This window comes from Siniperca chuatsi, linkage group LG9 (assembly GCF_020085105.1).
Source record: "Siniperca chuatsi isolate FFG_IHB_CAS linkage group LG9, ASM2008510v1, whole genome shotgun sequence".
Lineage (NCBI taxonomy): Eukaryota > Metazoa > Chordata > Actinopteri > Centrarchiformes > Sinipercidae > Siniperca > Siniperca chuatsi.
The window spans coordinates 13,606,131-13,628,967 of record NC_058050.1 but is presented as its reverse complement, the minus strand read 5'-3'; the positions used below and the strand labels follow the sequence as shown (position 1 = coordinate 13,628,967).

The 22,837-nt window shown below is 40.7% G+C and overlaps 1 protein-coding gene across 1 annotated transcript; it reads left to right on the top strand.

Annotated features, from left to right (window-relative positions):
* The first annotated feature begins 375 nt into the window (after positions 1-375).
* Positions 376-22,472, top strand: chrnb2 (cholinergic receptor, nicotinic, beta 2). Its single transcript, XM_044209309.1, has 6 exons — positions 376-721; positions 12,081-12,226; positions 13,608-13,652; positions 15,239-15,348; positions 17,283-18,411; positions 20,134-22,472. Exons 1-6 carry the CDS (start codon positions 667-669, stop codon positions 20,284-20,286), a joined length of 1,638 nt encoding a protein of 545 aa, XP_044065244.1. The 5' UTR covers positions 376-666; the 3' UTR covers positions 20,287-22,472.
* Positions 22,473-22,837: the final 365 nt, after the last annotated feature.

Sequence of the window (22,837 nt, the reverse complement as noted above, 5' to 3'; positions counted from 1 at the left end):
TTTTTATTTTATTGCTTTACTCTAGATGATTATATTTTAAAATGTGTTTTCTCGGTAAACTATTTTGCATGTAGGCAACAAGGCCTTGATTCAGATGTTATCTCATTAATAGCCTGTATTTCCTTATGGCTGCTTGATGAAAAATAAATTCTAGAAGATATAAAATACCACAACAATTTGGCCTGAGGCTAATATTGTATAAATAATGATAATATTAGATAAAAGATGCCATTAAGGTCACTATTAGCAGCACAAACACGCTCTACCTGCCTAAGACTACTGAATATTACATGGTGATGTGTGACTTTGTGGGGGGAAGACACTGGCATGGAGGCAGGCTATACCCCCACCCCCCCACCCCGCTCCTCCTGCCCCGTCCCCGACTCTCCAGCGCGTCTCATAGCTGAGCGGTGTTCAGCACGGACAGCCAGCACCGCACGACACAGCGAAGAGCTCACCTGGCCCCGTCGAGATATTAATATTTTCCTCTTTTCGGGCGAAGAAGTGTGGACCGACGGAGAGCCCTGACGTCACCATGCCAGGTAGAGACTGAAGGGAGTTTTGGGTCGTGAGGAGGAGGGGAGTAACACTGCGGGTGTGCTTGGGGTGGCCTCTCCATCGCGGTGAACACCTTTCGGGCTCGGAGCGCGCTCGGACGCACGTAAGATGATGGACGGCTGGCCGCCGCTGCTGCTGCTGGCTCTCCTCGCCATTGCGGGAGGTGAGTAACTTGTCAGTCTAATGGCTCCATCGATGCGCTTTTGTGTGCATCGTCACCTTTATTGGGCCAAAACCCACCGTGCGTTTGTACATTCAGGAAATCTGAATAGGTTTCTGCAAAGTAATGAGGGAGCAAACAAAAAGGAGTGGTTAGATGCTGAGGAGAAGCAGAGGTGGAGAAAATGACTCTATCATTGCTGTGTCACCATCTTTCTCATAACAGCAGCGAGCGCGACGGAATGATGTGTTGTGGAGAAATATTGCCCATATATCACATGCGCACAAGATAGAAACACTAGCAAATGCAATAGCTATCATGATTTGCGTTATCCGTTTAAAACCTGTAGACATCCTTTAATTTAGGGTACTCAATATATTGCGTTTAGAGACCTTACTTTATAAAGTAACACCATGTGGTATTGTATCACAATCATATTGTATGGACTTATTGGTGAGCCTACTGCTGTACTTATTTGTGTTTGGTTTGTTGAACATAGAATAAGTAAAATAGGCCTATGGCACATTTTGAAGAGGTGAAATAACACACAGCATGTACAGAAGTCTTTGTCAGTGAGTATACCATCTACAAATCATTAACCTATACTCTAAAAAAACTGAGCCATTGTTGCCTCAGTTATCATTTTCTCTCTAAATATACATTAGAGAGGGAGAGAGAGGAAAAAATTATGTTATTTATCACCCACTTATACCTCCCTCCCTCTCTCTCATTAACACTGAGGTCTTGCATTAAGTGGGCAGGTTAATGAGCGGCATGTTGAGCTAAACAACTTCTACATCCTGTCATTGAAGGACAAATGATGTGTCATCCAGCAGTACGGGAAAAGCTTTCTGCCTCTGAATAACAGATAAATGATCTTTGTGTTTATGGAGGACATGCATTGAGTAGATGAGTCTTCTTTACGACACTGTTGCTGCTGCAGTGCATTGGGAGCAAATGAGGTATGTGTTAAGTGTAAAGCTATTAGGATGTTTGGACATATTTTACCTCTGTAAATTGGTTCTAATTTGGTGTTAGTTTCTGCTCAGCGAGGGTTTGCCCCAAGCAGAGCAGAAAACACATCAGCTGATTGGTTAAATTACAGCCGCCTTAATATTTTCAGCCAATCCATAGTAGTGACAGTGCAGAGGCCAGCTCAGTGCCTCCAAGCAAAAAAGACTGTTTGTCACTGACTGTGTAGGAGCACAGATAACCACACACACCAACACACCTCCATCCACTTACAAACACACACACATGCCTGGCCATCTGCCTCGCATTGACTAACTGTTCATCATCACCCATGGTGACAACATGCTCCTGCTTTCTCTCTGTCACACATAAACTCTCACTCTCTCTGTCACAACCACACACACACACACATACACACACAAAAAGAGCATTACTTACACTATGCAGTTTGTCACAATACATCCAGAAGCAATCACAAAGACATACAGTAACTGATCAAATGCTTTGACCTCCATTAACCTACCATTTATCATTTTAAGCACCAGCTCCAGACACACACACACACACACAAAGCAAATGCATGTAGTATTTTAATAGTAGGCTTTTGTTTGATTTTATTCATAATAACAACTTTTAATTATATTGCATTTTTCAAAAACACACTAACAAAGTATTTTACAGTTATAAGAACAGTGAGATATATGTATAGATAGAAGAAGTAATATTTCAAGCACTATCTTCAGGTTACGTTCAAGCACTAACATGGACACATACACACAGCAAACTCACATAATATTATAATAGTAGGCTTTTAGTTAGCTAGTTAATGTTTGATTTTGTTAATAATACAATAAGTGTTTTACAGATATAATAGCAGATAAAATGAGTGCATTAAAATACATCAAAAATATAAAGTGTACAGGAGTAAAATATATATATAGTTTATGAGGTTGAGGTCTCTTTGTATACAAATTAAACTAAATGAAATAATGTCAGCACAGATAGGAATAAGGAACTAAAAAACTACAAATATAATTAACTACGAACTAGCGAATATAATATCAAATGTGTGTGTGTTGTTGTTTTTAACTTGGTGCATAATATTCTGTTTCCCCCAAGCAGTGAGATCAGTTTTGTTGACTGATCGTTCCTGAGTTCAAACAGAGCAATGTGCACTAAAAGAGAAAATGCTACCAACATGAAATATCACTTTAAGGAGCTTCATAAGCAGTTGAGTACTAATGAGTCATCTTCCCTTAAGGAAGAAAATCTGATTAGCATCATCCTCAGAGACTATAAACTTAATCCACACGCAATCACACGTTTGAAGAAACGCTCACATGGTCGCTTGCACACCTGGAGCATAAGCTTATGTTTACTCTTTTTAGAGATTCCCAACAAAGAAGCAGCACAACACATAATTGTAAAATATGTACTTAGAAAAGACAACATCAGACTAAGTGATATTCTTATGCATTCTCATTTGTTCACATTAGCCCATGATGGCACCCATTCATATCACATTCACGTGTAAGAGGAGTGGAAGAGAAGAGACGTGTTCTCTTTCATGCACAATACACACACCAACATTCCCAGTGTCGGAGCAAATATTGGTGGCAATGGAATTAGAAGGAGAAAAAGTCATAACTTTACACCTCCAGACGTACAACAATACTTTCTTACATAAGACTTTAACATACACAGGTACACAAACACGCACAAAAGGAGTCTCACATTCAGTGGCTGTGCAAGGACGCTCAAGGACATTTCACCACCTGTCTCAACCACTGCTGTGAGGATGTGGCCGTGCTGCTGTGTGAGGAGGATGTCTCTTGTCATTTCCCCTGCAGGCCGAGCATAATAAACAGGTCTTTGGTTCTGAGTTGACCTGATACAGGGGTTACTGGATCTGGAGCATGCTGCGTCTCATCAACCAAGGACGTAAAGTGTACTAGGATTAGTTTTAAAGCAACACTTTTATCAGCTGCATCTTAAAGTCGTCCTCTTTGCATGTGTGACTGAGTGTATGCACGCGCCATAATCTTTGTCTTCTGCTCTATGAATGCACTTAGTGAATATCAGCTAACCATTTCCTTGGCAATGCTACGGTCTAGAAAGTTCTGCTCAGTCAGTTTAGCCTGTCATCACTTTTCTGCTGCACTGTTCCAGCCCACTGATCTCTGCAGCATCTCAACCTGCACATTACAACAGCTCTCCCATTGTCTCTCTCTCTCTCTCTCTCTCTCTCTCTCTCTCTCTCTTTCTGTCACTTTCTGTCTTTATCTGTCTCTCTCATTTTCTCTGTCTCTATCTCTTTGGACTGACTCCCAATACACAGCAGCAGGAGGATCAGATTGGCAGATAGGGGCTGCATCTGCGATTAGAAATGCCCAGCGGTCACACAAGAGAGGCCTGCATTTGTATGTGAGAACGTGTGTGATTCCGTGTGTAAAACTGTGTGCTCTCATGTGTGGTTTGTACAAGATTGTGTGTGTGTGTGTGTGTGTGTGTGTGTGTGTGTGTGTGTGTGTGTGTGTGTGTGTGTGTGGGAGTCAGTGTGTTTGTGTGAATGAATGCACAGCAGTAGTAGCAGCGCACAGCAGTGTGTGGCCCTGGAGATTAGAGGCTAGCAGAGGGAGAGCACAGAGGTTTAATAGAAACTTAAGCAGTGGAGAAGAAGAGGCAGATAAGAGACATTTGGAAAGTTAAGAGTTTTAATTTTGACTTGTCTAAGAATATTTAAAAAAAGGAAAACGTTGACTTACATTGAGGCAAAGCTTATGCTTATGTTGCTCTGATGCAGGTGTATGTAGAAGTGTATTCAAGATAATGCAAACCTTCCTCTGGTGATAACATCTATGAAAGTTTTATCTTGTAAAGTACAATAAAACTAGAAAAATATGCTTATAAAAAAAAAGTAATACTTTTGCAGAGAGAGAGAAAAAAAACATGTTTGTTATGATTTTGACATAAGCCCAAATGTGATCTATATACATGTATTTCTATCAGACAGGGGATCTCTTATCTCTTCATGTGCAGACATTATTCTCAAGCAGCAGGCTTCGACCTGGTGATAACACGGCCTCAGGATTTATGACTGTCCAAATAATAGCTCAAATAATAGCTGATATAAGAGGCATTATGCAGTTCAAATGATGTATTTTATTGCGATCCCTGAAATATGCACCACTATAGTTAGAAAGCCATACCGTCTTTCATCCAACAGCTGAGCTCCTTGGGCTGTAAATAATACAAATAAACCATACTTTATATCCCCAATAGCAGGATTTCTGGGCATTTTAAATCATAGCTTCTGACGGTGTAGCTTTTCAACTGAAGATTCTTTAGTCGTCTAAAGTTTGGACCACTTTAACGTGTTCTCCTTACATTTCCCCTGATGTGATTTCAAAATTAGTGGAAACAATTTCCAAAATGTTTGACTATACCTTATGCTGTATACTCAAAAATATTCAAACCTAAGATGCCAGTTTTTTCACTGCACTATGACAATAAATGGAAAACTTTTCGTATATTTAGCATCATTGGAAACTTTCTAGAATTAGAAAAAGGGCTTTGCAGGTTCAAGCTATAGATCAAAAACAGCACATTTTTAGTTCTATGGGGTCTATGGGGTATGCTTGGCCCCACAGTATGCATTTCTAATAATGGGCCTGACAAAAGTTTCTGTGGAGTTTCGGAGGTATTTGTAACTATAAGCTATGATGATACATTATTGCTAAAACATTCACACTGCAAAGATATCTAAGATATGTTCCTCAACAAATGAAGCTGTACCGCAGTGATCCACGGACTGCTGTCCCTTTTACTCAGAACTTCAATTTAATTGGCTGATCTTTTATCATTGTCTCTGCATATCTTCATCAGGACTGTAACTAATGATCATTTTCGTTATCGATTAGTCAGCAGATTACTCTCTTGATTAATCGATTAACTGATTGGTCTATATAAAATATCATAAAATAGTGAACAATGCCCATCACAAATTCCCAGACCCCAACGTGCTCTTCAAACGTCTTGTTTTGTCCGGTCTACAGTCCAAAACCCAAAGATATTCAATTTACAATAATGTAACACAGACAGAAGCAGCAAATCTTCACATTTGAAAAGTTGGAGCCAGTGAATGTTGCGCATTTATGCTTGAAAAATGACTTAAAAGATAAATCAATTATTTTAATAATTTTCTTTCAATCGACTAATCAATCTAAGTATTGATTGTATTTGTTCCATCAAGCTTTAGCCTATAAAAAGCCATGCTGGAGGAATTTGCAAATGTCTCTTTTAACTCACATCCTACAATACATTCTTACACATTTTATTTATATGTCAATGTTTTGAGCTTGCCAACTTTTCATCTTGTTTCTTATATCATTGTCTTTGTGTATTTATTACTATTATATCCTGTTCATTTGTGTGCATCTTTTTTTCAATCTTTGTAGTTAATTTCTGCAACATACAATCTGTTTTTATATAAGGGCTTCGTGATTAACTTAATTTTTAATTATTTATTTATTTATTAAGTATTAGTAACTGCCATAGTGTTAGTATTACTATTATGATGGGTGTTTCAGCAACTGCAGTCATTTTTGACTCTCCCAAATAAAAAAGATCAACATCTATGAATTTTAATTTTAACCATCAGAGTTTGTAATACATATAAACAGGTACACAAAACTGCATATAGTTGTTAAGATTTTAATCTAGAACATGTTTTTTTATGCTTTTCATCACTTGTTCTTACAAATTGTCCTTACTGCAACATTACAATAACATTCATTTCATACATTTTCCTTTTTTAATTTCTATAAAATTTTAAGACATTTAAATTCATTTTCATCAACCTTGCATCATTGTAAATACTGATATTAGCAATAATAAAAAAAATAGGGGATTTCATGGTTTTCTCTACGCATGAGAAGATAGTAGAGGTATTGCAGTAAAGACTGGGTCAAACTGATTTTCATGTTTCAAAAATATTATGGCCTAAAGTAAAGCACGAACATTAATACACTAACACAAACCCATAACACTAACAGCATCTCACTACAACATTACATTTGTGTACCAAGTCCAACTATTTCTCATTTCAGCCTGAGGAGAAAACTCATTGCAACTTGGAGGCTTTTGGTACATGTACAGGTAACTAATTAAAACGACAGCAGAGTTCCTTCCACACTGAGTCAGTAAGGTCTCATCTAGGGTTTCAAAAATTACATGTTCGTGTTTAGTTTAAAATAGACTTAATATTTGCAATATAATATATAACTCGCCTTGAATTTGTCTCTACCGCGACAACTAAAGATGCTGCAGTAAGCACATGTTGCAGAAATGACATTTTTGCTAATATTGCAGATAAATGGAAGCTAGCAAGGTCTGCTACATTAGCTTTGACTCTTAGCATCTAATATACATGAATTGAACAGTAATATTAATTTATTTTTTAAACATTTAGTTCAAAATACACAATTACTAAGCTGTATAGTAAGGACACACTACTACTAGATACTAGATAATACTAGAAAAGATGATCTTTACCCTGTTTTTCTTGATCTTAAGGGTCACCTAGTGTGGGTACACATTTTAATATGGTGTAAAGTGATATTTATTTGAAACACTTTCATTTGAAATAATGTCATATTGTAATTGAATTAGCTCATTTTACTTATCTCTACACTGAGACTACAGTTGTGGGACACAAACAAAAGGGTGTTTGGACCCATAAAATGCTTCATACATTTTATTAAATCACATTATTTAGTAATTATTTTTTATGTCAAGATGTGTAATAACACTGTGTATATATTTATAAAGCATCATATGACACATTTTAACATAAATCCAAAATTTCACTGCTGGTACTTAAAAAGTACGTATATAATAAAGAACAGTACAGAACTGAAGTAGATGCATAAATAAAGTTTGTTAGTGGCATCGTTGTAAAATTGTTTCCTCATCATTATTAGTAATTAAAACTGGCCATACTTTTCTTGACTGTGGGGTTTGTTTAATTTGGCGACAATAGAGCTTCTGCCCTCAGTTAGTCCACAGTGGGATGGCTTTGTTTTTGAAGTGCTGTGATATTGCAGCTGGATAGAGGATCGATATTAATATCTCAGTTCTATGGGCACTACAGAGCCAATTGGATGTTGCCAGTAGATCAATGGATCTCTCCATTTTTGATTTAAAAATATTTCAGCATAAAAGATCCTAGCTGCAGCCAAAAAGCCTCTTTGGCAGAGCGCAGAGAGGAGAGCAGTAAGCGACCCTTCTTTCCCTCCAACCTTTTCTCATTTGAGCGAGCTGTATAAATAGAGATCATCACTGAAATAGTCTTAGCCGGATAATTCAATTTAGCTCTCGCTTTGCCCTCATTTTCTCCACATTTGTCTTTACGCCGTGTGTGGACTCTGGCCTCTAAGTAGCTTTGTAAACTGCAAACAACACATGCTGTAAAATGTAACAATTTGGGATCAAACAAGTTACTGTATACAGTGATTTTATCAAAATCATGAGTAAGACCTACACACCTTCTGAGGTTGATCAGCATGCTAAGATCAATGGCTATTTTAAAGGCTGAAAGAGAAACATGTAGTTGTGAAGCAATCGAACACTGAACGTGATTACTATCTCGTCTGTTCCTGTGCTGTGTCACTAAGATGTGTGTGTGGATGAGTGTGTGTGTTTGCATGTGCATGGCGGTGTGTAAATTCCCTAGCTCCAGAGTCTAGTGGGGAGCCCTGCTGAAATATTCATAGTGTCACATTAAGTTTGCAATATTTGCACTGGAAAACAACCAGAATACAACCTGAGCTACCAGCAACATTACACACACTCAGCTCGGCCTTTAGCACGAGTGTCGTATGTGGAGACAAGAGAGAAGGAGAGAGATCAGTCTTTGTTTAGAAGCATTAGTGAGTGCTGAAGATGAGCAGCCGAGTTAACATGTTTGTGCAGTGATCAGGCTGGAGTGTGTGTATATTTTTTTGCAGTCTTGTTCTTGAGATAAGAAAAAAACAGAATAGACTAAAGCTCTCTGTTTGGGTCTCTAATTTGTCTCAGTGCCGTAAAACATTAGTCCAGACTTTCATCCTGAGCCCAAGCATGCAAATATTTTAGTAAAACTAAAAATAAGCAGAAAACGCACTCAGAGAGTGGATATGTAAGCCAAGACAATCCTATAAATGTGTTATTCTATTTTAATAATAGAAAATGTTCAGGATTGTAGTGGGATACATATGCCAGACTTTTTTTATTCTAGTAAGTGCATTACTTGATGTGTAATATAATCAAACACAGCCTATATCACGATGTTAATATCCTGTAAGAAAATATACTGCATATGTAGCTGTTGCCAGACAAAAAATGAAACACTTGTTCCTTGGCCTGTTGACATTTGTTGAGGTGTCATCCTAACGTCCTTGTAAAGTTGGTCTTAGTCATCTTCACTGGTCTTTGACTGAGGAGCTCTTCGCTACTGAAAACCCCCACATAATTACATCGCACATAATTTCGATCAGGAGAGACAAGTGAATAAAGTAAAGATAGTATAACAGATGATGTGAGGTGTTAATTTTGACAGAGTCTTTGGCTCTTAGACTCCGTGAGGAGATTTTGGGTGGTGGAGGGCGTCTGCCCTGAGCAGCAACAGAATAAATCCCCCCGTGGAGTCCAGACACTGGTGGTGGTGGCTGATGACTCTGCTGGGGATGATGGCTGAAGAGGTTGATGGAATGATGACCTGAAGGAACTGCAAAGACTGGGCAGAGATGGGGAGGTAGAGGGGCGTGTAACCGTTGCATGAACGTACTGAAAGCAGAGAGAGAAACGGGAGTAGGATGATAAGTTGACAATGAAGGTGTGGCACTGTGCTATTGGATAGATGAGACCAGCTGATGGAACAGCTGATGACAGCCCTGGATAATGACAGCAGGAAATATAAGTGAGCATGCGTGAGAGGAGTGAATGGCAGAAAATAACTATGCCTTAAGCATGCGAAAGTCTAGTCTTCCTGACTGAACTTACGCTAGTGCTTCATTACTCCTAATGCAGCTACTCAAACGATAAGATCCTCTTATAATGTTTGGTTGAGGTGCTGGGGTCAGTTTAGTGAGCTTTGGAACAAAGACCTTGCATTCAGATCTTTTTTTTTCATAGATTTAAATGCACAGATGCTTCAAGATGCTTAATATAAATATAATGTAAGATATAAAGAAAATATAATTTGACACTCTTCTTGCAAACTGTGTTTGCAAAAAAGAAAAAAATATCAATTTGATAATTTAGCAAGACTTAGAGAAGTTGTCATGGTTAGTTTAAGCATGAAACTACCATTTACATTATGAGCATGGCTGATGGAAATGTAGACCTTTTCTGCTTCATCATTGTTTAAGTGAACTGTATTAGCTTTCTGTCTCATCTGACAGTGTTATTGCTTTGTGCTTCTGGGAATAATAGACATTACTCATACGGTTCAGACACAGACAGTAATGCTTATTTCCCTCTTGAATATGTGCACACAAAAAGACACACACACATATACACATAAGAAGCTAACCAGCGCCTGTGCACAATGAACAACCAGAGTGCTACATGCATGTGCTGACAGGATGTGTATTGATGATGTCGGATTAGCGAGGGAGGGGGCAATAAATGGACAGTGGCTGTCAGCGATGGGGAGATGGAGATAACAGGAAGGAGAGAGCGATGGAGACAGTCAGGGGAGTGAGAAGAAAATATGGGCCGGCTCGGCTGATGGAAAGACGGGAAAAAGCGTAAAAGAAAATGAGACTGAAAAGACGAGATGCAGGAATGAGCAGGAGATTTTTAAAAAAGGGGGGAAGTGAGGAATTGCGTGTTTAGTTTACGGGGCATGAATAGTGTCCTCATTGATCAAGAGACAGAGGTTATCATTCCTGTTCAGTGAGCACAGCACTGCTACAGGGTAAGAGGGAGGGGAGGAGGAAAGTGGGGATCAAGGGAGAAATAGAGGGGGAGGACTGAGTGTCAGAGAGGAGCTCAGAGACAAACACATTCAGAGGTGCAGGGACTTGTGAAAAACTGGAAAAATAACATCAGTGGACTACATTTAGTTTGTTTATAGCGTTTTAATTTCCATATTGTTACATCACTAATGCAACAAATCCCACATTTTGCTTATCTCAAATGTACCTGCTGTTAATTGACTTATCATTTCAGCTCTATTATTGACAAAATTTTATTTGGTCTAGCATTTGTTTATTCAGTTCTGATTAGTTTTGTGCAGATGATGCATGTAAAAGAGGGTAGTATAGGTGTTGGAGAAGTGGTCTGGGTTTTTTTTGGGTCTTACGTACTTTATTCTGTATTATTTTGATTTTTCTCTTTTTCCATTTGTATTGTTTTTTTATTGTCTGTTATTGTCAATTTTGTGCATATAAGGACCCTTTTGAAAACAAAAGGGGTTTATCCTTAAATTTTGAAAAGATAACAAACATTTTTTTTACCCACATAAGCTTTAGCATGTTTGTTTTCCTGCACCGTTAATAGCCTCTAAAACAGCAGGTTTTAAATATGACAACATTGGTACCAAGTTAACAGCAAGCAGCCTGTGTTTATCTTCAGGGGGAACGTGTCAGGGAATTGTGAGAGGGAAAAGATGCAGCACAGGAGCGAGCAGATGCCAGAGAGGCAGGGAGTGAATGTGAAGCAGGAGAGAGAGGAAGGAAGAAGGAGGTTCAGAACTGTTGTTTTTCTCTATGCATCGTGTCTCTCAGTAAAACGCTTCCCCTCCTGTGTGTGGTGTTGTGACAGCTCTGCCCAAAGTCGACCACTCACACACATACGACTACAGTCTGCTACAGATGGAGGGATGGCGGACGGGAGTGAAGGAGGGAGGGAGGGGGGTTGACAGGGGAGGCGAATCAAGAGATGGAGTGAAAATAACCCAAAGCTACAAAAGACTGGCAGTTGGGGAGATGTGCAACACAGCAGAGGAGAACAGATAGAGACAGAGCAGAGGCACGAAGAGAGTGATAGAGACAGAAAGGATAGCGATAGAGACATTCAGACTGGTTGACTCATTCTTATGATGTCAGATCTTGTAAGAAGTGCGTATCGAGCTGTGCTGACGTGCTCCAGCCGGCTGTGATGAGTAATGCCATGGTTCAAAAGCTTTGCATTCACAATACACATGGATAGCCAGCTCTCAGTGCTAGCAGTGGCCAAACAGAGAAACTCAACAGCACCACTGATTTCCTGCTCTTGTATGATTATACTACATATCCGACGTGATAAAAGTCTTTTTTTAAAATGCCAAGAGAGACACAGACGGCTGCACCATTTTTGTCTCACGATAGAGGCAGATGACGATGATGATAATGTGTTGTCATTACAGGCGGCCTCGGGGCAGACACAGAGGAGCGGTTGGTGGAGCATCTCCTAAACCCAGCCCACTACAACAAACTGATCCGTCCTGCGACTAATGGCTCCGAGCTGGTTACTGTGCAGCTGATGGTGTCGTTGGCCCAACTCATCAGTGTGGTGAGTGTGCACATGCCTGGGCCTTGTGTGTTTGAATCTGTGTGCATCTTTCACAGCATGAGGACGATCCAATATGATATTCATCATTTAATTTTGGTTACACAGAAAAGATGATATTTACATGCAGAAGGCATTTGTAAGGTGCAAAAACTGGACTAATGCTGTTCCTGCTGGAGACTTAAAATTTACACATCATTTCTTGATTCTGCAAAAATGATTTGTATTCAGGTATCATGGTTAAAGCTGAAAATGAAGTTGTCTAATGATGTAAATCCCAGGAAATCTCATGTCAGTCTGATAATCGTTTGGTCCTTGGTCCAAGGCCTGATCTGTTTCATCAAGTTTCATGGAAAATCTATTCAGAGCATTTTGATATTTTTTTTAAATACAAACAAGTATTAAGATCTTGTACCACAAAAATACTGTTACAAGTAAAAGTCTGCATTCAAAATCTTACATAAGCAAAAGTAAGTAAGTATTATTGGAAATGTAACTTAATGTATAAAAGTTAAAGTTCTTACTATGCAGCCACCTGGGCTCCGTAAGTGTTACATTATTATATATTAGATTATTGGATTATTATTATTGATGCAGTAACATGTAAGCTGCATTTTAATGTTGTAGCTGGCTGCGGTAGAGCTACTTGTTCTCATTTTATATACTGTTATTCATACAGAATGCTCATTATAGGTTTTTAAAATCTTCATCTGCATCAAGTAGCATAAAGTTAAAATACTCAAGACACAAGACAATTGTACTTAAGTACAATACTTGAGTAAATTTACATAGTTACTTTCCAACACTGCAAACAAGCTCAAGAATAAGGGTGAAATCCACAAACACGCTCCACTGAAATATACTAATTTATCTTTGCGTAAGCTAAAGGGCCACTCCACTGATGTTACACATAAATATTAGTTTACTCATTATAATGATCATTAAATATGTATATAATATGTATGTTGAGTACTATTTAGCCAAAGTGTCGTATAATGTCTTCTGTGGTTCTGGAGGAGCTTTTTAATGCCTGAGAAATGAACCCCTATGGTGTCATCAGGGATATCTCGGCTTGGGCTTGCAGAAAGCTTTACAAACTGGGGATGTGGAATTTGAAAGACACAGGCATTTACCAAGCAGGGAGGGTCTAATGAAAGACACTATCAAGTTGCATATTGCAAAGTGTGATCCAGTGTTTTTGAAGCTTGATTCAGCCTATAGGGACTTAAAGTCAGGATATCTCAGCTTTGCTGCATCAGTTTTATGCCATTTTAAAAAAAGAATCTGTCACCCACATCCTTCAACTTACTGGAAGTGCTGTAATGACTCACTGAGGTACCCCTTTAATCATAGTTTTTAATGTATATGTCTTCTTTTTCTGCAGCATGAAAGAGAGCAGGTGATGACCACCAATGTCTGGCTAACTCAGGTGAGACGTCCCACTCTTCTCCTCATCTTACCATCCTAACATAGTAAACATTCTGCCACACAGAGAAAAAGAATTGAAGACAGAAAGATTATTAAAATATAGGCCGAACAATGAATTAAATATTTTATTTTGGACAATTTTACCTTAGATTTCACAGTATTACTGCCAGGTCAGTGGAAGTTAATCACATACCACAAGGGACTTGGATGGTAATGATAAATGTAACTTAGACAATCAAGGACACTGAATAATGCTCTCTCTATGCAATACCACAGTATACATGCGGATTTACATTATATAATCATGGGCCACAGTGTTAGTCTAATCCTACCTCCACTCATGTGGAGCAGCAGCTCTGAGAACTGACATGACTAGTGAAAGTGTCAGACAGTGAGAGAGAAATCAAACAATACACGTCCTCCAAAACCCAAAATCTGACAGGAGAAATATGAGAAGTGAGTTGAAATTCATGAGCAGGAAACACAGATAACTGATGATACCAAAAGCGCATAGCACAAATGCTGAACCCCTGTTTCTCAGTTGGTAAATTGGGCAGTTTGTGATTTTGGATGAGGTGAAACCTGTGAATAATAACCTGTAACTGAGCTGTGACCCTCTTCTACATGGCTGGCTATTTGCATGCTTACAGCTGAGGCCTATAACATGGTAGAACATGTAGGTGTACACACTTACACACATTAGGTATACAAATGCATTCACACACATGGTCAACATATGTGCTTGCTTTTGAGGGTAAGTGTTAGAACAAATTACACAGACATATGTTTAATTTGGATGTAAAATTTAGATCTATATGAAACAGACATTTTTTGAACAGCCTTCTGTGTATAATGTCACCATCGTGGATGCTGCTATTTTAATTAGATTGTTATAGCTTCATGCATTTTGTCTGTCTTATGTTCACACACGCATACATATACACTTGCACCTGAGCAAGTTAGGATTTATCACATGTAACAGCGCGTAGAGTGGCCATCAGTGCTCTATGGATCCCTCACAGTCGGCAGCCGAGCCAAGGACAGCTGTCCTGAGCCAAGACAAACTGTAATGACCATAATGCATCACAGTTACTGCAGATGACCTAGCATGGGCATTATAGCTCCAACATGGCCATAACATAGAAGAGCCAGACTGAGCAATGTCAATGACTGACCCACAACATACAGAATAAGATGGTTCTATCTTTCACAAAAGGTTACACAGAGGACATGAAGATGTTTGGTGATGCACACACACACAACATGCCATTTTAATCATGCTTATTGGTTTGTGGCTGGGCGTGTTTAAAAGACCATTCAGGGTCAAGGTTGACATGAGCGCTTCACTATCTCTCTTTGGCTTAAAGTTATAGGTATGACATAAGCGTAGAGGGACAGGCAGCACAGGCTGTTCCCCAGGCTTACGTGGCTTGTGATGTGTCATATTGACCACCGGCTGACCAACGGACAGACACAAAGACGGACAGACAGACAGACCTTCTCCTCTCTGCTCCTTTCAAAATGTCTTCTTGCTGCTGTGCGACTGGAGGATGAGTGACTAAGCATTTTGTTTTTATTGGCCCTCAGGAGTGGCAGGACTATCGTCTGACTTGGGTCCCTGAGGAGTTTGATGGAATGATGAAGGTCAGGCTGCCCTCAAAACACATCTGGCTGCCTGACGTGGTGCTCTACAACAAGTGAGTCACTCACTCACCCTCCTGTCCTCACTTCAGATGGCTCTCAGAAGACACAATTCTCATATTAAACTGAAAATGTTTGATCCAGGTGTCATCATTCAAAGTCACTTTGGATAAGAATAGCAATTAAACTCCAGAAGTCTTACTGTGTAATACATGCAGGCCCTTCACACATGACTGAATGTGCCCACTGTAATCTGCTCATATCACTCATGCTACATTACTATACAGTACCTCCAAGTCTCAAGAGACACTTCAAAGATGGAGTCATCTGCACTACACACGCAGATAGATAAGCACAAATACATGTACAGTAGACGTATGCAAATACAGTACAGCACTTGCACATATTTACACACATCCAAACACGAACTGCTCTTCTTTCTTTTTGGCTTGTTTAAAATGTGTGATGTTTTATGTGTTCTCCATGCAGAGATGCTTGATAAATAACTGTCTTTGCATTTTGATTTAGAGTCTGTACCCAGGACCATCCCTTGCTGTTAAATTTCTTACCTACGTCATGTAGTATCATTTGCATTACTCCATTCTAAAATATGCAGCTGTAAGTTTGGATTCTGCTGCCTATAGGCCATGCCTACAGTGTAGACCAGGATTAATCTATAAGGGGGCTCCAGGGGCAAACATTTGCTGTTGAGCCCTTATTGACCTCCATCTACAGCCCTACCCTTTGTGCATTTTGTATGCACCCTGTCACCTTCAAGTTCCCATCAGGCACAGTGCACACAGAAAAACAGAAACTTAGTACGATGTAATGCAAATTTACTACGATGCTGTCATATTCCAGCATCGTAGTAAATTTGCATTAATTTAACTAAACACCCTTTTTTTAGGAATATGCACCATGGGAGCACAATATAAACTATCAATCTAAAGTCTTAAAACTATATTTTGACACTGGGACCACCAATACAGGACCAAATTGTACTTTCATGGTGCAAAGTCCCTGACAAAATTTGCAATTAATCAAATTACCAGTTGACAGTGAACAGTGAAACTTGTCTTGTTAGTTCTTAATTAGAATTTGCTTGCATGTCTCAGGGAGGTCAGGATGTTGCAGACCACTCGTCTCAATGTAATGGAAACTGAGTGTCAGCCTACAGTATGTAAATCATCTCATCAGAGTACAGTGATCTGTCTGGCCTTCTCCTCTTTCCCTGCCTCACTCACTTTACTAAAGATTAAAAGATCTCTGACCCACCGAGCGCTGGATAAAATGATCCTGTTAATCCCAAGAACCCCAGGTTGACATGCTATCCTCCCAAGTCTTCTTCACTGCTTCGAACTCCTGCCAGTCACCTAAACAGGAGGATTAGCTCTGGATACAGCAGTACTTGTTAATTTTGAAGTCTCAATTTGATTATGTAACTAAATTTGGAAAGTTGGGGTTTCTTAGAGTGTACTTTAGCAGCTGTGTCAATCAGTCAAAATTATCCTTTTGCATATGTCACATCTCACAGCATTAACCATCATTAATTAGTTCGCTTGCCAAAACGTGAGTTAAATGGACATTCAATCTACAGCTTTAATGTTGTCAGCTGACATCTGACCGAAGTGTCTAATTGTCTAATAGACCCGGTCTGACCTGTGAGTTTTGTTTCCTGTCTAGACTGCGTGTTCGTCCTGTTCCTTGTGTTTGTAGAAGCAGGTGTGTGTGACCCTGCCCTGCCCTGCCCTGAGACACAAACCGTAACCTCCACATCCATATGTGTGTCCTAGAGTTCTTCAATGAACCTGTATTGCATAATGAGATGTGTCATGTTCTACTGTTACTGAAACTCAGGGGAAATGTGGCCTCTCATTATACTTTGTTTACGAAATAATCTTTCTTAAACTAGATCATGTTTATGTCTGACACTCCTTCTCTTTTGTGTCTTTCTCTTCTGCCTCTTCATCTCTCTCACCATGTCACTCAGTGCTGATGGGGTGTACGAGGTATCGTTCTACTCCAACGCGGTAGTCTCCTACGACGGCAGTATCTTTTGGTTGCCCCCGGCCATCTATAAATCAGCCTGTAAGATAGAGGTCAAGCACTTCCCCTTTGACCAGCAGAACTGCACGCTGCGCTTCCGCTCCTGGACTTACGACCGCACTGAGATCGACCTGGTGCTCCGTGCTGATGTGGCCAGCATGGACGATTTCACGCCCAGCGGGGAGTGGGACATCATCGCACTGCCAGGCAGACGAAACGAGAACCCAGCTGACCCCACTTACGTGGACATCACGTACGACTTCATCATTCGCAGGAAGCCTCTTTTTTACACCATCAACCTCATCATCCCGTGTGTGCTCATCACCTCGCTGGCAATCCTGGTCTTCTACCTGCCCTCTGACTGTGGAGAAAAGATGACGCTCTGCATCTCCGTGCTGCTGGCTCTCACTGTGTTCCTGCTGCTGATCTCCAAGATTGTCCCACCCACATCACTAGATGTCCCTCTCGTGGGGAAGTACCTAATGTTCACCATGGTCCTGGTCACTTTCTCTATCGTCACCAGTGTGTGTGTGCTCAACGTACACCACCGCTCACCCACCACACACACCATGCCCCCTTGGGTTAAAGTGGTGTTCCTCAACAAGCTTCCTGCCTTGCTCTTCATGCGCCAGCCCAGGAACAGCTGCGAGCGCCAGCGGCTGCGCCAAAGAAGGAGGGCCCAGGAACAGAAGGAGGGTGGGCGCAGTGGAGAGGCAGGGGCCTTGATGGTGGGGCTTGGGTTGGGCACTGCTGGTGGGAACGGAGGGGCAACCTCCACAGGGGTGTTCGGCAAGGAGGACAGTGACCCTTGTACCTGCTATGTGAACCGGGCGTCTGTTAAACAGTTTGGAGGGGATCTGGGAGGTGCAGGAGGGGGATCCATGGATGGTCTGAACAGGGTTAGGGAGGGCCGGGAAGGGGGATCTGGAAACCTGCCACGGGGGAAGCAAGCAACAGGAGGTCCTGCTCTGACTCAGGCTCTGCTGGCTCAAGCCTGTCCCGGCTTTGAGGAGGCTGTGGAAGGAGTACGCTTCATCGCCAACCACATGAAGAGTGAGGATGATGATCAGAGTGTGAGTATTATATTATCTGTATGATACCATTCACACCATTACAGTAGTAGACTCTGTTGCTCCTTATCAGAGCCTGAGCAATACTGGACTTCTTAGGGTGATAGTGCTATTGATACTTGAGAGTAATAAAGATAACAATATATCAGCTGATATTATTTTTTTATATAAACAAATTATTGATTAAGCTGCTGTGATGAATATCTTTATATAAACAACAGAACAAGTGACTATGCATAATGTGAAAGATGTCGCTTGTAATCACAAACCCACAGAGAATTATCAACCGCCTCTGCATTTCCACTCAACTCTAGTGTTTTAGCTCACTGGTTTGGATTTTACGGCCTGCGACTTTACTGTTTTGGTTCACTCTCACCATTCTCATCCACGTCGTTTCCAGACACTGAAAAGCAGGCAGCTGAAAAGCTGAAAAAAACGCACTGTACGCTACCTGCCCAGCACCAAAAAACAAACAGACAAACAGACAGTTAGCGACTAGCTGGTGAACATAGTGGAGCATTTAGCAGCTAAAGAGCCAGATTTTTATGGTTTGGTAGAAATCAAAACAGAGCTAAAAGGAGAGTAAATATTTGACTTACATTCGTCAGTTAGCCATAGACACGAATGCTAATGTTGTTCTGTGACTGCTGGATGTTTAAATAGGCAACTGTTAGCTAACACGTTCACCATAACAACTTTATAACATGATAATGTCAATGTTTGTTATGTCAATAAGTTAAACACAAAAAGACAAAATTAAATATACAGACTGGATATGAATATACAATTTCTTGCCAGCATACACTTCAATACTGATATATCTGTGATATCACCTGATAATACCAGCCTGGGCTCTTTTCCATATAAAAATGAATTATTATCTTGTCTCTGTGTGCATAGAAACATAGCATAAATCATCTTATTTTATGTGCATATGTTGCTAACCATAAACAGCATCATGAACAGCACAGATCTGTCTTTCCAGTGCCATATCAGGTTATAGTGACGATAGAGCGGTGCAGCAGTGCCGTTTAGCTCTGCCATTTGAAACGCATGGGGGACTATACCAGAGCATAAGCAAAGGAGACAGATCTGGTGACGCAATCATAGCCCTCTGAATATTCAATACAGAAATGTAATTATAGCAGTGGCATGACGTGTGCATAGAGAAGGAGTACAACTGGAAAGGCGCTGGAATAGAGAAACCAGCGGAGTGAGGGTGGTATGTTTTATCACTTTCTCTCAAGGCATCTTAGGAAAACAGCCTTCTCTCCTGGAATGAAAGAAACTGAATTAACAATCCTCTGTAAGTCTGTCAATCATCGACATAGTTATCATCCCGTTGCCATGCCCACCACTTTAAAATCCTCCCTCTCCTGGCAGAGTGCATGGCGCGACAGCCCTTCCCCTCCCCCTCCTCCTCCCCAAGTCATCATCACAAGGGTTACAGTGTCATCACCCCCTCCGTCTCTCTGCCCTCCATCACTTGCTCTTGTCTCTCACGTCCTTCTCCTCCTCCTTGACTCGTGTTGGACCTCATCAGAGCTGTGTGGTAGAACGAGTCTCCGCTCACATTAACCCTTCACCTCTATTAACCCTCTGCATAGGGAAAGGCAGACGTATAGATAGAGAGAGAATAAGACGATGTGAGAGAGTGTGATTCTGCTCACCTTAATCTTTCTCTTCACCCCATCCCAAACCCCTTTTGTCTCTCCCCATCCAAAGGTGAGCGAGGACTGGAAGTACGTTGCCATGGTGATCGACCGCCTCTTCCTGTGGATCTTTGTGTTTGTGTGCGTGTTCGGCACAGTGGGCATGTTCATGCAGCCACTCTTCCAGAATTACACAGTCAAGACCATCACCAGCTCACCAGGCTGACCATTCCCAGGCCGCGAACAAGATGACGGACTCCTCCCCCGACCAATCAGCACAGCAGGACAAGGGCTGGAGGTGGGGGGGCGGGTCTGGGTTTTATTGTGTCAATTGAACTGGAACCAGAACTGGAACTGAACAGCAATCACACCCATTACCTTTATAGTAACGTTTTTTGCAACGAACAATGGTTTTTCTTGTATGAAGAAAAATGAACAACACCATCATACTCTAACCTGCAGTTTTTTGTCCAGATGTTTAATGGACTGACCTCCCCTTTCTGGTGGAAAGGTCCCTCTCTGCTCTCCTCTTCAGCCAGTCAGGGAACGAGGATGCTCTGATTTACTCCTTGTTGAACCTTACTGCAGCCAATTTTCCGCTCAACGCTGACTGCTTAATTGACACATGACATGCCCGCCTTCAACTATGACATTACTTATTCACACTTTTGACTGATGTAAGAGGGAGCTAATCAGAAAGGGAAGGGAGGTTCATAACAAGGTTCTTATACATTTATTTTATTTTTTCAGAAATCCACTACATCAATGAACTGATTCAGTATATTTTATCATAGCTTAGCGACTTAACACAGTATAGCATTAGGAATATATTATTAAGATTTCTCTATGTGTTAGCTCATGCAAGGGTCTGTTGCTGATAGGGAGGCTGCGGTGTGTTGTATGATTGTATAGATTAAACAAGAATGTGATATAAACTCTACACAGCCTGTGATGTGCACACTAACACAATATGTGTACAAGCAACAGATTGTGAAGGAAGATACATAGAGGGGACTTAAAGAAAGAGCCAGGTTGCATTATTAGATGCAAGTCAAAGGGATAAAGTAATATATTGTGCATGGACAGTTTTTTGCTTAGAGAGTTGTGCACATTAAGTAGAGAACAGCAGCAGCCTGCTGTGCCAGAGTGCACAGCTGCAGTGAGATGAGTCTAGCTGCTGAGAAACTGAGGAATCTGAGCCAAGATGGTGGATAGGGCCTCCTACATGACGGACTGTGGAACATGATTTCTCCAAGATGGAGTATTTATTTTTGGAGCAAAGATCAGTATTGGGAAAAGTAACATGTAAATCAAATTATATTGATGAAAGGATGGGAATTTTTCATGGAAATTAAGCTATTAGCTGTATTAATATGTAATTTCATATTTCAGTATGTAATGTTCAGAGCATATGTATACATGTATGTGTGTGTGTGTGTGTGTGTGTGTGTGTATGTGTATGCGTGCCCCATACTCCAATGCATTATTACATCTGTCAGATAAAATGTTCAGAAGAGCGTACTGTATGTGTGTCTCGCCCTCCCTTCTATTAATCTGTGGCAACCTCTCTCCAATTCTCTCCCCTTTATCTGGTCTTCCATGGACAAACACATTTCTGATATTGAGCCCAATTAGAATAATGATGACCTACATTCTCTAAACATCTATTCATTTCGGCAGTTTTCCTTTTCATCATGGACTGGCTGATTTGTCTTATATCCACAATCTTCCCTGACAACCAAGCGACAAGCAAAAGGCCTTTTGAGGCACACAGGGAGTGGGATATGAATTAAATTTTCAATAAACGAGAGAAATGACAAATAGGTATAGGGCAATACATGAGAGTCAATAGTACAAATGCTTTTTGTAATTATGTTGCAGCTGAGGAACAACAGACTGAAAAAAACAGGATAATCTGACCACAGCAAGCACAATCCAGATAGTGAGGAGGAATAAAGCAGGATAGGCAGAGATAAAAGTCTGTTAGTGTTGTTACTGCATAGGAAAGCCACTATAAAGCCACACAACTATGCTGTCGAATCCTCAGTCACTGTAAGGTCGTGTGGCCAAGTCTGCAGCTCAGTTCTGGACTGGGAGCTGCCTCACTCTCTCTCTCTCTTTCTGTCTCTGGAGGATGGGATTACCCAGGGGGATCCCCAACAGACCCCGAACAAGTGTGAAAAGCCTATCAGAGACCTGTGAAAACTGTAGGCTGCACGGCTCCACATGACAAAGTGCTGCTGTCCACTCTTTTTCTCCCTGTTTGACCTTTTCACTCTCCTTCCTTTCTTCTCACTTCCTCCCTCATTATGCCCCCCCATCACCCCAATCGTTCACCTTCTCCTTCCTCAAATCTGCTCCTGTGCACACCTTAACCAGTCCAATAAAGGTTGTAGGTTCAGATTAATCAAAGTATGTGTGTGTGTCGCATGTTTTTACTCTCACACTCACACACACACGTAACCTATAGTCTGTAAATTACTGTATTATCCAAACTTCCCATTAATCTTACACCACAGGATGGATTGAAAGAAAGAAACATTTCCTGGCTTTCTAATATTGAGGCTGGTGACTTCCTTTTTATATACTCACAAACACACACACATACCTACACACTTTTTTATTCTAGGAAGCAGGGCTTTTAAACAATCATGGGTGTAGGGCCCAGCCAAGGTCACTTCAAGTTCTCATTATTCTGCTGTAAAAACAGAAATGTAGGTACAGTTGGTACCTGATCATATACACCTTGTGAATTTTTTGGTGCAGAGGAACAGCAG

Excerpts from the sequence above, each read along its gene's own strand:
- chrnb2 (XM_044209309.1), top strand. The coding sequence starts at position 667 with ATGATGGACGGCTGGCCGCCGCTGCTGCTGCTGGCTCTCCTCGCCATT. Across the intron at positions 722-12,080 it reads TCTCCTCGCCATTGCGGGAG|GCGGCCTCGGGGCAGACACA; the intron begins GTGAGTAACTTG and ends TTGTCATTACAG. Across the intron at positions 15,349-17,282 it reads GACGTGGTGCTCTACAACAA|TGCTGATGGGGTGTACGAGG; the intron begins GTGAGTCACTCA and ends CATGTCACTCAG.